The sequence below is a fragment of the Oreochromis aureus genome, linkage group 4, assembly GCF_013358895.1.
Source record: "Oreochromis aureus strain Israel breed Guangdong linkage group 4, ZZ_aureus, whole genome shotgun sequence".
In the NCBI taxonomy this organism is placed as follows: domain Eukaryota; kingdom Metazoa; phylum Chordata; class Actinopteri; order Cichliformes; family Cichlidae; genus Oreochromis; species Oreochromis aureus.
Genome location: NC_052945.1, coordinates 14,898,127 through 14,916,186, shown reverse-complemented (window position 1 = coordinate 14,916,186; position 18,060 = coordinate 14,898,127). Strand labels below are relative to the sequence as shown.

Genomic DNA, 18,060 nt, shown 5'->3' with positions numbered 1-18,060 from the left:
CAGCATTTTAGTAGGTAAAGGTGAATGCTTGGACATGAACTGAGCTGCGGTTTGGGGAAGGCCTCAAAGGGGACTGGCGATGGCTCCCGGGCCTGGCAGATCCCCGTGTACTAAATAGGAGTGAAGAAGTTAAAGAATTGGGAACAAGGAGGGAGGGAGGGTGGGGCATGTAAACGAGACTGAACAGCTTGCAGAACTGGGGGAACCTATATAGATGACAACCGGAAGGAGCGTGTTTGGAGGAGTGGTCCCGCTCCTGAAATTCCTATACATAATCTCTGAAGAAGCTTCTCGGATGAGAGGTGAAACGTCTTCAAGCAACTTAAAGAAGTCCAGACGCTTTTCTTTGCAAACTCCTTTGACTACGATGACCTGGATGAATGAGAACCTTCACAGACATACATAATCTCCAATAAATTAAGGCACCGCTATCAGGAAGACAGAGGAGAAAGGCGTGATAACTGAAGGTTGTCCAAATTGCAGACTTTTTCTGTGACTGTGAGATCCCTCAAGTAGTTTTAATACAAATCCCTCAAGCAGTTTAATGTACCTTATTTCGTGTCCAACACTAAATTCCCCAAAAGTACTTACTGCTCAGAGTTTACTCATTTTTTAACAGGAAGTTGTAAGTAATTCAGTCAGTCGTACCAGGTCTAATTTCCACACCAGAATTTAGTTTGGCAGCAGAACTTAGGAGACTTTATGGTGACACCTTGTTAACGTGAACTGACACTTTCTGACACTGAAGCTCATATTCTACCACCTGAATGTGACACCTTCATATTTTCTTCAGTGTTATAAAGCAAACACTGAAGAAAAAATTTTGATATACTTTTCCACATAAAATGGCTCTCTTCATACGTTGCCAGGTAAAATTTGTTGACTTGGCTTTGACTTAAGTAGCCTCCAACAATTATGTAAATATGAAACGGGGAATCTTTCATAGTGCTTTACGTGTTTAAGTGCGTGGATCAAAGTGCATGGGTGTTTCTTGGTCTGCTTGGTGTCACTGTGAAGACTGCCTTAATGGATCTTCATTAGGGTGCCCTGATTTGCCAGTTGCCTTTGGCCGGTTGCAGTGATAGAAGACAAGTCTCTGGACACATTTTGGGGATCAGCTCATGTAAACACAGACAAACTATTCCTGGATCCACATGGAGGAAATCACCCAATAGACTGTAATGTTATGCCTTTTGAAATGGAACTGTGAGATCACATGCTGTCCGTCCCCATCATTTTCCCTAAATATCTACCTGGTCCTTTTTCTTGAATAGCTCTTTCAATATGTCAACATGACTTGCAAACTGACAAGAGTACTTCTACATCCCCGAATGAACATCTATCCTCCCTAGATTATATGTTAGATGCAATTAAACTGACTCAAATATACTCAAGATCAAGTACAAAAGGCTGTATACTTGTCCAAATGCTTACAGGTTGGACTGCAAAAAAGATTACCAAAAGACATCCTCCTCTCTCATGTCCTGAAGCATAGAGGTTAATGACCATCCGTGTAATTACTGTGCAAGGGACCTGTTTCTTCTCATCATGGATGACTGGCTTGGGATTAACTCATTACCCCCTATCCTGACCATGCAATTAGGCCTCGCACCACAATTAAGTCTCTATGTTACGCCTCACTGGTCACTAGACACAGCGATCATTGCCAGGGCACCGTTGCTGCTACCTCTTATCTCAGTTCTGTGCATGATTACTGAGTTATGGCTTGTAATTGTAAAGACACTTATTGTTTCTGCATGTCCTATCTGGTGCATGTTATCGATTAGGGTGGTGTAAGCCACAACTTTTGAAGGTTGTTGACAGACAGGCGCAGTTGCCGATGTTGTGGGTTGTCTGTGGCTGCTGTCAACAACATTTTGGCTCTTGCAGGGTCCTTCAAATGTCTGTCAGGGTGGCCCAGGAACAATGATGCCCATCTGGAAACAGACCTTCCCAACTCTGGACGATCTGATGGATGGGGAAATTTCTTCAGGATGTCCAGCTGAGCCCACAAACACAAACTCAATCAATCACCCCACTCTTCTGTCCCTACTGACGGGCACCCACCCAAACCGAGACCCACAGGTCAAGGGTTCTGTCAAGACATCTCCAGTTCCTTACACTCATCCCTTGACCAGAGGCAAATTAATCTGATCACTTTAAGTGTGTCTTCATACATCAAGTGTTCATTGTTCATTTACTTACTGCCGGCTTATGTAGATACTCAAGTCTTGCAATGATTGTCCTTTTCTTGTCCTTTTTTAATCCAGACTTACTGATGTATCACTCTTTGTTTCTGACGTGGTTCATTTTCCTAAAGCAACTGAATCAGAGTCACATGTGGAAAATCCAGGAAACGACTATGTACTCAGATAAATGTGGCATTCTTCAGCCTACAAAGTTGACAATTTCCACGACTGTAATGAAAGCCATAAAAGAGATTTTCTCTTAATAGCAGCATTTACAGTAGCTGCAGTCTGGAAAATCTTAGGCTTGCAATCAATATGTATCCTCAGTCAAGTATTTGTGACAACTTCACAACGTATTATCTTGTCAGGATCTTAAAGTAGTTGATGAAAAGCACTTTTTTCATCCAATCTCCTTTTCTGTGATTGATGAGGTTTCAGGCAGATTTTCCATTGCTCTGGAGACTCTGTATGTCAAGAAGCTTCTCAGGTTCCTGGCAACAGTAATCTGTTGCAGTTTCAGAGACAGACCTAGTTTAAAATATGGGAATGCAAAGATTGAGAGATGATGACAATATTTGTCATATTTTTACATTTGACAGCATTGGCACTGATGCCAGGAAACAGTATTGGAGGCATCTTAGCGTTTTCATTTCTTCTGTCATTGTGCACTTTGGCATTGAGATGGGCATTGACGCAAATAAGTGATAGAACTTTGTATTGACAGGCGAAGCTAGTGACACAGCTAGGAGGTCAGAGGGAGACCTTTCCTCCTCCTAGCTGGCCCAGCTCGGCACTTATCAGTCATAATGACAAATGACAGCGTTTGATGAAACAGAGGGGTTACATCATCACTTCCCTAATGAGGGAGCTCACAGCAGGAGGGGAAAAGATGGAGCAAGACAAGCAGTATGGAGGGAGAGATGGATAAAAGGAAGATAGACCACTTTATAGTTGCCAAATACCGACGGTTGCCCAGAGATTGTCTATGTTTATCAAGGAATAGATTTTAGGATTGCTCTGGAATACTAGACCTATAAAACTATAATCAGTTACATAAAGGAAGTTTTTCTTAAATGATTGCTTTTGCTTTTGTTTCCAGCTTAGTTTGACATTTAAGTATCCCTTTGATCTCATCGAATAGACGTCTTAGGACAGATACTTGAAACACGCCACTGGTACTGTAAGGGTTAGGCTTATTTGGAAAGCCACGTGGAAAGAAACAGAGACAGTGTATATTTAAACAGTAGCTCTTAGTTATGAGGCCAGTAGGGACATAGCTAAAGGAGTTTGCTGAAATATATCCTTTTCATTCATGATATTATCTGTCATAGCATTTGGTGTGACAATAGAATAGCAGCTTCGGAGGCAGCCAGGCCAAAGGACATTCCCTGTATGCCCGTGTCTCTCTGTGTCTTTATGGTTGGCTTTGGACTTGGCGCTGGAGTCCGAGGGGGAGATTATCTGGCCTGTCTGCCTTCAGGAGCTCTCGGGGTTTGTGTCTTTGTGCAGCATTAGAGCAGGCTGGGAGTGCGCCCACCGCGAGAGGGGAAATGTGTTTGACATACGCTCAGCGCACACGGTCGGGGAGACTGGAACAGCAGGATACGATTAATGACCACAGAATCAGATTGTTACAATATGGCTTCCCTCACCCCCACCTTCTTCACCATGGGGCTGTCATATTTCACAGACTTGCCTGCCTGTGTGTGTCTGTGGCGTGCTTGTGTGTGTGCCTCAGTAAGGAAGGGGCCCTTTTCTCCTCTGTATTTTGTTGTCTCTCCCTCCGTCTCTCATTCTCTCTCCTGCACTCTCACTCTGTCTCTCTCTCTCTCTGTCTGTCTTTCTGTGTTGTTGTGGGTCATTTATATGCAACAGTGCATTCTTGGATCTTACAGGAGAGTCTGTTCTCATGGGTTTTGTGGTGTAGTTTGGCTGGTTAGACACATGGAAGCAGGTTCCTGGGTCTATGTTATCATATACATATAGCCTGCAGCAGACCCATCAATTTCTATTTGTAAAATTGGACACACTCATACAAATATTTATATAGCTTCTATATACATCTATCCATCTGTTCATTTTCTTAACCACATATCCACCACATATAATACATACATATACATGTTATTTATATTTTCATATAATTATTTCCAATCAAATTCGATTTAAAGTTGTAGAGAAACAAGTTTGTTTCCCACTTTTATAGTTTATGCTGATGAGGCTGTGTTTGATATGGATCATTGTTAGGCTCATAGCTGTAAAAACATGTCCAGCAAAACCATTGTCAAACATAATAAAGAACAGTTTTAGATTAAGGTTCAGGAAAAAAAAACAAAAAAACAAAAAAAATCTGGAAGCCAAATGTTCCAAGATTGTTAGGAGGCTCCTTTAAGTGGACTTCAGGGCTTTGAGGTCAGTGACCAAAGATCAAAGGGTCACACTGAGCATGGATGTGCAGAGGTAGAGAATGCGCCAGGAAGAAGAGGAAAACCTTGACAAGGTGTTAAACAGGCACGTTGGATCTGCGCACATAAGCACACGCATAACTAGACCTGTGCTGTGATGTTTGCTGACACGTCTGGGAGAGAAATTCGAAGTGTTCACAGGTATCATAAATCAGGAAAGGGCATGATTTTTCCCAGGGCTTCATGTCACTCTCTGGTGGTCAGTGACACCGGGCTGCGTTACCACAGAAGCAAATTATAAGAGCATCAGAAGAAACAGTGTTCTGTAGCGTAGTTTCAATGCCAGGCGTTAAACAACAAAAAATTAAAATTATTCGTTCAATTCATGCATTTTTTTTTCTTTTCTGTTCTTGAAAAACAAATGTGTCCCTACTGATTCTTTACTTCCTGACGTCTACTTGGAATTTCACAGCAAGTTACAGAAAGTGAGAAGGGCAGAGAAAGAAAGAGAGAGCTGGATGTACTGTCTGGCACTTTTGGCTCTGTACCTGGGCACAGCACTCACCCATTTATTGAAATCCCACTCTGTGATCCTGCTATAAAGCGAGCGATTCAAATTTCTCCTTCATCTAGCCCACGTCAAAAGAAAAAAAGAAGAAAAAAAAAAAGAAACACCCAGACTCTTCTAGTTTTAATTCTTTTCCCACTGTCTGTTTTTTCCAGATGTACTGGCTACTTTCTTCAACTCTTATAATCTGACAGAGACACAAAAACATGGCTCCCGTTGAGGTTAATTTATATTTTTCTTTCTCTTTCACTATTGCACTGTTTAGTTGCTTTTTTGTGTTTTATGCATCTAACTTGCTGCAGACCTCATTACCCTTCACCCTGTGCTCACTACAAACACCTGTTCCCTGCAGCTGCTGCAGCTTCATTGCACTCTAGGACATCCGAATTGCATGTTTTCCAAGTCTCTTGTGGGAAATAACACTAGAAATGGTTTTTAGAAACATTTTCTTTTCTTGGAAATACATTTGACACATAATGAAGAGTTTTAAATTATAGGGTGCGATTGTGCCAGACAATCGCCAGCAAAGGGAGGGGGCCATCTAAGTATCTGTAAAACAAAAAATTCGGAGCTGCAGAGCAGCTAACATCAGCGTGCTCTCCTGCACCTTGTTTTAAAGTATTCCCTTCTGCTCACAATGACGCTAAAATTGCTGATCCTTCAGAGGTAGTTGGAAAGCATTAAACTACCTGTGGAGAAAATAATAGAGGCACACAGCTGAATCATACCAAGCCCTTTCCGATCGCCATCCCAGTACTGCTACCAATTAATGCTCTTAAGAGGCTGCCTGCATGGATACATTATTTTTCTTTGACAGACCTATAAAATTATATGATAAAATGTTATAATTACCAGAGCTCTGCTTTTGTCTGTAGACCGTTCTTACACCCTGTTGTCAGCCAGTTTTGTAAAAAGTCAGATTTCCTGCAGCTATAATCTGTCGGCAAACAATGAGCACCAAATCACAAGACACAAGTCAGAGACAAGCTTCTAAACTAAAACCAGGCTACTGATTCTTTTGGTCACAGTGAAATGATAATGATAAAAGTGGTTTAAGCAAGTTCTGATGGTAAATATGCTGTTGGCTCTAGTTAGTAATACCCCTGGCCTTCTGCTCATATTCAAAAGCTCCACTCTCAAAGGAAAAGAGACAGCTCATATCTTAACACATGCAGGCCACTGGGTTCAGCAAAAGAAAGAGCTGTACAGAAGGAAAAAAGTAGGACACATATAAATGCTAAAAACAAATAAATACACATGAGCATGCAAAATTTCTTTCATTTCTTCCTTTAGTACCAACTGGCTGCTGGTTTGGTTGTCACTTTCTGTTGCTGTGACAAAGAGTCTCTCTGTATTTGATTAATTGGTTTACTGCCAGGTTAGGTACTGGCTGTTTCTCTGGAATCTGCATTTGGCCATGAACTTTACTTTTACATGTTGGTTGAGGTATTAACTTATTTAGACAAGGGATTAAGGCTTACTGGTTGTCCCGTAGATGGAATGGACAAACATAGGGGAGGTATGTTTGAGATACCGGGGTCTGTAAGTAAAGAACAGGCTGCTGAATGGCTAATAATGCTCTGCAGCTTGTGTCACCGCAGTGGCTTTGCAGACAACCAACAAACATATAAAAAACACAAACAGTGCACTCCCATCCAATGTAAAATTTCTCCCAGTCCCCAATTAGATAACTCGATAGTTATGCAATAACAGAAATGGACAATTATGATCTAAGAAAACAAGCAACATAATATTTCTCCTGTTTATAATTTATGGGCTAAAAAGTCTTATTAAAAAGATGAATGCAATAGTAATTCCACTATGTTTATTTTATAAATAGGTGTGGTTTGACACTGAAACAAAACAGGAACTAGGTTTCATGCCTGACTTACATGCCACATAGTTTCTCCGTGTACATGACAGCTTCGGCTTTGTCTCAAGGATCAGCTAGCAGAGCTTGGCTTATTTCAAGTTCGCATGCCCTGCGAGAATGGCATCAGTTTTACTTACATGTCAGTTTGACTTTCCTCAAACAATATGTCCCGAATAAGCAAATATGGACAGTTAAATGATATGTCCTGTCAAGACTTGCCAGGTACAGAGAGGCAGTAAGAGACAAATTACTATATCTGTGGCTGGTTCGTCAACAAAACGTTAAGTGTCTTAACTGGAAACAAATGGAAACATGGATGGAAAATCTCATCTCTATTACTGGAGAGAATCCTTCTTTGAACAATGAGGGATAATAGAGATAAGGATGAGAAACCTTGATTAAATAAAGCTTATAGACAAACCCAGTTGATCCATGTTCTTGTTTAGGCCCCTGGATTCAATTATGGAAGACTGTCTTGCTAATACATGTTTTTTTCTGTAATACACTGCTTTTTGTTTGTATTTGTTCTTTTTTACATTTTACGTACCACATACTGAAATAAAACACATGCTTTAGGCATGTTTTTGACTGACACCAAGGTTTTAGTAATTTATTTATCTTTGACTTCTTAAAATAAAAAAATAAAAAATATATATAAATACCTAAACTGCCAGTCTCATATTATTCATTGGCTGTGCACTTTAGCACAAACCACCCACTGCCAGACCTCACCTACCTTCCTCCCAGACTGAGCTGGGGCTCATGAGGCCTCAGACACACTTAATGGGATTATGGTAATATAATTTTGTGACGCTGACCTCGGGCTGGTGCCAGGTTTCTTCCACATCCTCAGACAAAAGCACAAAACTCACCAAGGGTTCTAGCAGGCTGGCCCGGCTCGGCCTCTTGGCACAGGCCGCTCTCCTCCTAGGGCCTGTGGAAGATGGATGGCTTTGGGGCAAAGTCTTACTTCCTAAGTCTGCTCCAACAGTAACAAAGCAAAATTGAGCAGTGACGGTTGTGAAATTTTATTGTAAATATAATCTCACAATAGCAAGAAGACTCTATTGTTGCTCATGTAATCACATTGCGATTTCGGCTATACACCACTTAATGCGGTTCGGGACGGAGGAAATGTGCCCTTTATTTGCTCCCCATTTACTCCCACAGTAGTTCTTCGGCTGAGGGTGTAGCCTCCATGGAAACAGCCTTGTAGTCAGCTTGTCTTGCCGTGTGATTTAGCGTAGTTCATCTGGATGTGTCTTAATAGTTTCAGAAGCAACTTTATGGACTGGATGAGCAATTTAAATTCTTTATACAGTTCATTGAAACAATCCTTTCATCAATAAACTAAATATTATCCATAATTTTTGGTTTCGTTGAACATCTGCAGTATTTGTTTTTTAAAATTGATGTTCCAAGCAAAAGACAAGCGCACCCACAAAGTCTATCAGCGTACGGTGTGCTTCCAGTATGTTGTTGAGATCGACTTTTGGTTTGTTTCGTTTTACTTTATTGTGTATATTATTGTCATCCACTCACCGTGGGCGTATCACCAGATTTTTTTCAGCTTTCCTTTTCTTTTCCTCTTCCTTTTGCCTTCAGAAAGACCACCCATAGGGTTCGGAGGGGGCAGACGTCTCTGCGGAATAATAATGGAGTCGTCCTGGGAAAATTGCCCATGGAAAGGCCTGTCTGAAAAAAAGAAAGAAAGAAAGAAAGAAAAATTTGGTCTTGTTTCCGATCCTTCTCGGAAACATTCATCAGGGCACTCCTGCTGTTTGGTGGGCAGCCCCATTTCAGCCCCAATCCACTCACTAGCTCGGCAGGCTGGGACGCTTGGTTTAGAAAGATGCTTTTCTTTTTTCTTTTTTCTTTTTTTTGCTGTGCCCAGATTTGTTTTTAATACAGATCCCCAGTAATGATAGCCTGGGACTGTATATGCCGTTTCCTGAATATCTGATGTTGTGCAGTTGCTTTGAATTGTTAACAGAAGTTATAATCAGGGAAAACGTTATTATCATTTCTTGTGGCAATTTTTTGGGATGAATTACATTAAATTTAACATTACTTTTGACTCGCCTCTGGCCAAGACCGCCTGTGCCTGCAGAAAAGCCTGAGAAATGAATCACTGTGGTCTCATACAGGGAAAACCTCAATACTGATGTCATTTCCTGGCGTGGTGCTACCATTTGACAACACTACATGACACATCATTCTGATGAAATACGATGAAAGTCGCTATCATCATGTTCTCTATTGTCCACGTTATCTGTTTTTTCTTTTTTCTACTGAAGTCAGAGGGTGTATTCAAGCACGTCCTATCCAGACTTTCTGGGAATAATAAAACATAAACATTCAAACACCTTTCCTTTTTAAGAGAGTGACTTAGACTCACTGGGTTCACCCTGAATCAATCAAGTGAGTTTAACTCCCATAGAAGGAACAACAGAAACTATACTCAGAGAATCAATCAATCAATTAGAAGAAGTTTTAAAGCAAATATTAAAGCAAAAAAGGCGGGCTAATATTTTACAAGAAGTGTTAATATGATCACCTTATGTGTTCTGAATTGATCTGGATTGATTTTTTGGGGAGCTGGACTTGCAAGTGTAAACACTTCACATTTTCCCATGCACTAACACTGCCAACAACCTGAGAGTGAAACAATTTAGCAAAAATGTTTTGGTCATTTCCTATAACTAGCGAACCTGTGTTTACTAAAGTTGACTTTTTTCTTTGTTTACTGAACAGAAATGTTGGCCCCAGTTTAACTTTCAGGCAGCAGTTTTCACGAGGAGCCAATCATGTCCTTAGCACCGAGTCACGCCTGCTGGAGCAAGCTCGGGCAGCATCAAGACATTTTAAGTCAGGTAACATTTTATTTTCATTAAGAACTCGTGCTTAACAACTCTTGATGGATTTTTTTCTGTGATTTTCTGACAATCCGTGCTTTTAATGACAAAAGGGGGACTTTTCTTTAATGTTCTTCTGTCCTTTTCTTGTGAACGCCCACATCACCGTTCTGCCCTGCTCTGAATCAGCGGTAACTGCCTTCCTTTTGCCCTGCTAAGCCCTGAGGCCCTGCTGCCCTGTTGCCTAGCTCCACGTTTGAGCCACTGGAGGTTCAGTGATGGATGTGCCTCAGGGGCTCTCTGTGGGAGGTAGGTTCAGGGCCTCACATGGCCCGCATGCTCCTCACCGTTAGAGGGGAAGTTTACTACCTTTGTATTTAACCAGAGACACCAAAGTCAAACCTTAGGACAGTGTTGTGTCCTCAACACAATAAACCTTAAGTGACCGCATATCAGTTTCTGAACGCTTTACCAGAAGCCACAGAAAATCCAAAATCACATGAATGAAGTAAAGCTGGCGTTATGATGTCACAAAGCATTACTTTTATATTTTTTATTACTACTGATCATAAAACTAAATGTTAAACAGCCACAAGACATTTTTCACTCAGAATAGCAAACAGTTTAGATTATCCAATAAATAAATTAGTCTGATGGACATATTTTTAGAGAATCAATGTCTCCTTTCTCCTCTTTACATAAGAGTGCAATATATGGTAAAAAAAAGAAAAAAGAAAAACACATAAAAAACTTTGGGAGAAAGTCACTCAGACGATTCCAGTCTGCATTACAATGAGGTGTTGAAACGCTTGATGGATCTAGTTAATATATCTGGCTCTCTATCTATAATACAGGTTTTGTGTACCTTAGTGTGATGTGTTATAAGTAGCTACAGAACAAGGTAAAAAAAAAATGTCCAGTCATCACAGTCAAATGAAGTGCAGCAGTGGATGGCAGGAAAAAGAAAAAAAAGATTTTAGTCCAGTTGATGTGAGGAAAGAGACGTCATCTGTGAATGTGCCTCAAATTTCAACACAAAGCTATAGTACCTGATTGTGTTTACACTGTCACTGATTTATTAAGGTCAGCCGTGCTCCAACGTTACGAGGCCAGTAATGACTAAAAAATATTCAGTGTTTAGTTTGTTTCTTTAAGCCGTTGAGTATACAGGCGAGGGGGGCTGGGGGTGGACATACATCTTGGCAGTAGGCCATGGTAATAATGGACCTGTGACCTCACGGTCTGAGAAGGCAGAAGTGTCGATGCGCAGTTTTACTAAACTACTGCTGTTGGTGGACGACGAGCTGGTTCCAAGTAATGCGGAAATTCAATTATCTGTGTTGCCCCTCCCCTGTTTCTGTTCCAAGGTAATTCAGACTCATCCAGTGGCATTGCCAATCTGCTGATCTCATGTCAGCAAAGCACCTTTTTGTAACTGGTTTGATGGGGATGTCTCTCCTCACATCAACTGAACTAAATCCTTTTTTTTTAAATGCCACCCATTGTTGTTCTCCATCTCCAGTGATGACTAGATGCCTTTTTCCGTAACTACTTATTACACACCGTATTAAGGTACCCGTACTGCCAGAGAGCCCCTGAAACTCTCAGATGTGTTGATGATAAATGCTGACAGATGGAAACCACAAGCAGCGCTGTACAAAACACAGGACGAGACAAGACGGCCACATATTTCTCTGTTTTGCTTTTATTGCAAACAAATATAATACAAAAGATAAGCTTTTAAGAAAATGCCATGTTTACCTAGGGAAACTGCATTAAGAAGATGACAAAATGGGAACTAATGAGACAGAATATAAAATGGGGAACACAATGTTTTTGATAAACAAACAAACAAACAAACCATGTTGATTCCAGCAAATTCTTTACAAAACGGCTGCTTTTATATTCATTTAGACATTTGTTAGAAATAGAGAGACAAAAGGAAAGACTTCCAGTTTTTCTTTTTACTTACTCGTGTAATTATAAGTATTCTGTACATAACTAGATCATGAATAAAAGAAACTTTTATGAGGAAAACATTTACAAATGATAAATAAACAAATTTGTACCACATATGACAGCAACCTATTTCTCCTCAGCTAGCTGCTGCTGAATTAAAACGACAATTGCAAATAGTTATTTTCAAATAAAATTAATGCTAAAGAATAAATTAAGACAAGGGTTAGGAAAAAAAAAGGTTGAGGCAGAAGGCTTGATAGAAACACACTGGACTCAGACTTGATGGTTGCTGAGAATAATGGGGTCAAAGGTCACTTCTTGTATCTCATCAAGCAGGAAGTCAGAACTATGCTGTAGTTTTCACACTGCAATTCAAAGTGGACGAAGCCTCACTACCGTAGCTCTTGAGGCACCAATGGTTTCAAGGCAAAACAACAAAACAAAACAAAGCAAGCATTGCTGTTACATCTAGCAACACAGTAAGGCCCTTAGGAGAGTTACATGGCACCTGCTATAGCGTTTCCAACACAATAAATTTGAGCTAAAGCAAACGAGAAGTAGAATATTTGACTAATTCACTGATGACACGGTCATATCATGGCCAAAAATTCTAATCTATTTCAAACGTGCGTCGCTCAATCCTTGCATCTCATTGGAATTACATTAAAATATGTACAGTACAAAAGTTCAAAGCAGAATATAGGCTATTATGAGACGGCAGTGTCAGTAAACGGTTTCTTACTTCCTGTACAAAAATACATTAGTCAGAAGTAAGGCCACTGAAGGGTGTTTTTACCCGGCATTCCTGCTCTGTTACGTGTGTTAAACCTTCAAATCGTGATGACGAGGGTGCTGATGACACTGAATATGATAGTAATGACAAGAGCAGAACACATACACAGTACATACTAATATATTTATAGCCGGTATGTCCTCACAGAGGATTTAACTTTTTTTAAAACATTATATCTAAAAAAATATAATCACAATTCAAACCAATACAAAAGGCACTGTTGTGAGCCAATCCAAAGATATATTTTTTCAGAACCTTAAAAAAAAAAGTTCTTGTCATGTTTTTCTGTTGGCAATGAAAGGTGTGTGACGTAACGGTGCAAAGGCCACCGAGCAGAAAGAAGTCTGGGATATACGTGTTATATAGTCAGTGCTCAGACAGCCTCCTCAGGGCCTGGAAAGTTGTGTGTAAATGGGCTGCTCCCAGTGCTGCGGACTGTGGGTCTGCGGCACAGAGGGCACCCCGGTGGTGTCAGCAATTGGGGTGTACATCGGCCTCTGGTTGGGGCTCATGTAGCTAAAGGTGGAGTACAAGCTTGAGCCTTGGCCACCTGCATGACTGTAGTAGGAGTTGGCACCACTTTGGTGGTCTGAATAGTCATATTGTGATCTGGTGATGGAGGGGTAAGAATTGGTGCTGTAGTGCTGGAGGTTGAAAGACCCATAGGTGACATGCTGTGGGGAGCCCTGCTGCTCGCTGTAGTGGCTGGGGCTCAGCTGCTCCGTCTTAATCTGGGTGGTTCTCTGTTGACCCTGCTGGCTTTGCTCTCCTCCTCCACCCAGAGTGGTCAGAGAGAGCTGCTGTTGCTGCTGCTGCTGCTGCTGCTGCTGCTTGGACATCCAGGCGTGGGCTCCAACACTGGCTGGCTGGCCGACAGAGGAGCTGTTGATAGGGTAGCCGCTGCTGTAGCCAGCCTGCGCTGCACCATTCACCCCAGCATGGCTGTGTGGTGGCAGGTACTGATCAAACTCATCAACATCGAAGCTTCCTATATTGGAGATGACATCAGTGCTCAGCTCACCAATGTCCACAGCTCCAAAATCAATGTTGAGCTGGCGGCTAGTGCCCTCCTGCATGGGCCGCCCCTCACGTTTCAGATCAGCTTTGCTGGAGGGAAGGTCTGTCTTTGGGGTGGTTGGGGGTGTTGGTGGACCCTGTGACTGACCTAGTGAGACAAAGGCAAAGTTAGACATTTATTTAACATAACATTTTCAAAAAAAAATTTGCATTTAAGAACATGTTTCCCACATGAGATATAAAAGCTTAACTGTAGATACCTCCAGGAGAGGTTTATTGTAACTACTGACAGGTGTATTTGCATGATGGCTTGTAAAACCTAATAATCATTAACTACTAATCATTAACAGTTCTCCAGTTAAGGCCCTGAGGGCTTCTAAAAATTTTCTTTTTAAGTCAAACTGAAACTTTTGAAAGAAACATAAACAGTACAGAAAATATATTTGCTTTTTATTTCTTCTTCCCTCACCTGAGTGCTCTCCCGGAGAGTGCACCTCGCCCATACTTGAAGCCGGAGAGTCGGCCTGCTGCAGCGCCTTGAAAATGGCATTTGGAGAGATATGAGTTTGGTCGTTGTCCTCCGGTTCGCTTTGCCCGTTCTTGACAGACTTTCTCCGCCTTGGCTGATATTTGTAATCGGGGTGATCCTTCTTATGTTGCACTCGCAAACGCTCAGCCTCCTCCACAAATGGGCGCTTCTCTACCTCATTGAGCAATCTGAAAATAACACGGAATTGTACAAACTTGTTAAACTGCGCTTTGTAAACAGTTGCAGAAGCTAAGCACACTGATTCAATCTGTGCACTTGGTAATTAGCAGTGATCATTACAAAAAAAGAAAAAAGTTAGCATCGTAATTCTTTAGAAGTCATTGTATGCATAACAATAAACTTAAAATACTCATAAAATCAAAAGCATAGGTGAGTAAAAGCATTCAAGCCAAAATACTGCGAAGCTAAACTTGAAAGAGCAGGAATCTGCACGTTAATAAATACTGCGCCGCGCACAGCGGCGCGTAAAAGCGCATTGTAAAAGTGAACGATAAACTAAAGCGAGCCTACCTCCAAAGTTTGCCCAGGGTTTTGCTGAGTTCTGCGTTGTGCAGGTGTGGGTATTGATCGGCCAGCTTTCTCCGTGCAGCTTGAGCCCACACCATGAACGCGTTCATGGGTCTTTTGACGTGGGGTTTGCTTTTACTCGAGCCGTTGACGCGCACCGGCATAGGCACGAGCGTCCAGTCGTAACCCTTCAACACCTGAGACACCGCGTCTCTGATACACACAGGAAACTTTTCCTCTTCGGTTTCCTTCTTATAGTCTTGACCCATGAGGAGGTGGTTGTCGGACGGACGAGTGTTTTCAGTGTCCGAACCCGACCCGGACGGACAAGGCGAGCCCGCGGAGTCCTCAGACATGCTTGGGCTGGGAGCGTCAGAGTGACACTTCTCCTGTTCTTCTGTCATCTTCAGGTAAGGGTCGAGGAGATTCATGCGAAAAAATTAAAGAACAGCTTCTCGCAGTTGAATAATAATAATAAAAAAAAAAATAGGAGGAAAAATCCTTCTTTCTATATCCAGGTGATATGCCCCAAAGCTGCAGTGTCAGCTTGCCGGGGGCAAACTTTAAAATGAAAAAATAAAAATAAACCAAAAAATAAGAAAAAATAAGTAAATATGGAAATATTTCTGTTCCGCTGAATGCTCACAATTTCGCAGAGAAGAAAACCATCTGTAAGTGATCGCTTTCGAATACTTAGCTTCGAAACTGTGACTTTGAAGACAAACGTGAGAGAACTGCTGTTGCAGGATTGCTGAAGAGTCTATAGACACGGGAGGCGATGCCTGGATTTATGTTTTAACGGCAAGGAAATGATTGGGGGAAACTTTTTAGTAGGCGGGGACGTAATTTGACTCTGCTCCAGAGGAGTCTTGCAGTCAACAACTGAAAACTCAGCTCAAGTTAGGAAAACGTGTTTTTTCCCTTATTGTCTTTCATTTCATTTCAACTTTGTAACTTTGTAACTTTTAAAAGTTCATGCTTATGATGCAAACTGATTTAGTTACTCGTACATTAAAATCAGATAAAGTGAACTTCCTTTTTATGGTAACAGGCACAAAACCCGCCCTATCTTTAATATAGGCATGATTCTCATTAAAACTCTTGTATTTTTCTTTTTTTAAAACTTGATTATAAAGTCAAGTTTGTTTTTGTTTTTTTACTGAAGTCATACTTACTAATCTTCAACTTTTCTTTAACGTCTTGTTCTTAGATTTATTTTAATACATTTGTTAGTGGAATGTAGATTTGGGATGTTGCAGTTTTAATCCTTTGCTTTACCAACTAAGTTTATCCTTGTGTTTCTGCTATTTTTCTATGATAAATATTCAGCTGTGGGAGTAATTTACAGGAAGTAAGTAGAACATTTTATTTCTTTATATATTTTTTTATAAATACAAGGTCAGTTACGTTAGATCAGAGCTGATGAACCGATGAAGAGTAGAACTGATGTTTATAGGTCTTTGAATACAGGCAGGTAGTTATTGTCAAAAACTAGTGCTGCACAGAGACAGCTCTGCCAGTGAGTCTCTGCAGAGCTGCTCCGGAGCGGCAGCCTTCAGTCATCTCAGCTCCCTGCACAGTGACAACATTGACCAACAGGGGGAGACAACAGTCCAGAAACTTGAGAGGAAGCCGTGGATTTGTGGCTGTGCTGCATTGATTAAAACAAATCAGGAGGGTATTTAATTTTTTTCTTCTTCTTTTTTAGTAATTTAAATCGCCAGTTCAAAATTGCAGCTTCCTATCTGTGGACAATTAGTGGTCCAAACAGGTTGACCGCTCACCCTCATGTTTTCCCCTAAACAAACTCAACAAGTGACATCACTGGTGGTTATTTCTAACGTCATTTAGACAGACTTTCAGTATTATTTGAGAGAGGTAGGTTAGCTTTGGATTTATAATTGGACGGGTGATTTTTCTTAAGAACTTACACGCAGGTTATATTTTTTTTTAAAAAAGGTTTTGTCACTCTCTAAATATTTAGACACTAACTTCTACTAGTAGTAGATGTACTGTCTTTAAAAAATAATCGGAATGCATGAAAACATTGATTGAGTTTGTTAATACATTTCACACAGTCAAAGTGAGGGCAACTTATTTTTATAAAAGGAGTGCATGAAAAACATGTCACAATGGCAAAATCTACTTTTCTGGATTTCCTCCAACACTTGTTTTCCTGTGGACAAAGGACACTTTGTTCAGAGTTCAGTCCCTCTAATCCATGTATTCAATTTTAGAAATGAAATCCAACTGTAAGTTATGAGATCACATGGAGCCACAGAAAGGGACTGAAAGCTTCCTATTTTTATCACAACTGTATGATTTGGATTTCTATTAGTGAACATATACAAATGCCACTGTGAGAAGTCCCAAAATCTTTCCTGTTAATACATTTTGATATAGCTTTAATGTTGCTTAAATAGAGAATATTTGTCATGGTATGTGTTGCAAACATGTACATAAACTATTTTACACATGTTAATTAATCTCTAAATATTTTAAAGAACTCCTTTCCCCCCATTTAAGTGTTCTCTTTCAAAGGTAAAGGTCTATTGTTTCCTGTCTTGTTCCCATGATTTTCATTACATTTATTTTAACTCCCTTCTCATTGTGTTCCTTGCCCTCTTGGTCGACCAGATGTTATGGCAGACGGCCCTTACAGCTTCCTTTCATATAACTAGATGACATAGATTCAAATGTAAAAAAGGCTGTTGGAGAGAAATACAGGCAGTAGAGGAACATAGTAGAGGTTTGTTGTTTTTCCTTTAGTACAGCCTATAATACAGAGAAATCAGGTTCTCTGTATTTGGGCTGTAAACCTTGAGTTAGTAATGTAAAATTTCTGATGTGCCCCTGAGAGCCACTGATACTATGTGCTCTTGCATCAAAAGTCTTCCCCAGTACAAACATACTTGAATATTATTAGAAGCTGAATATTTGATCTAATTTACAGAATTTTCAGCTTTTAAACAGACATGGGAAGTGCAACAAGAGCTGCTGCCTTTTCAGTTTGCGAAGCAACTGGTCTCGACACACTGAGGAGTAAACCCTGTGATGGCTAACACAGAGGCATCAGAGGAGTGGGACATGTTCGCACCCTCACAGTGCTGACTGCTAAGAGTTTGACGTGCCCTGCACAGTGGCGTACGCTCGATCAAGGGGACACACATCCTCAGGGGCCAGGCTCAGCGCTTACGCGGAACACCCACCTGCAGGCTGAGCAGGTCTTGGGAAACTTCTCAGCTTGACTTCGAGCCATGGCGTCAAAATGTTGAGGCAAACACTGGGGGTAAACTGCCAAATCATGTCTTCCACCTCTCCTGTCGCTCTCAGATTCCACTGCA

At 40.9% G+C, this 18,060-nt stretch overlaps 1 protein-coding gene across 1 annotated transcript; it reads right to left on the bottom strand.

The window, feature by feature from the left end:
* Window positions 1–11,577: 11,577 nt before the first annotated feature.
* LOC116325186 (transcription factor Sox-9-like) lies at window positions 11,578–15,488 on the bottom strand. The gene is made up of 3 exons (XM_031746006.2): window positions 14,720–15,488; window positions 14,129–14,376; window positions 11,578–13,807 (listed from the first exon to the last, which is right to left on the bottom strand). Exons 1-3 carry the CDS (start codon window positions 15,145–15,147, stop codon window positions 13,029–13,031), a joined length of 1,455 nt encoding a protein of 484 aa, XP_031601866.1. The 5' UTR covers window positions 15,148–15,488; the 3' UTR covers window positions 11,578–13,028.
* Window positions 15,489–18,060: the final 2,572 nt, after the last annotated feature.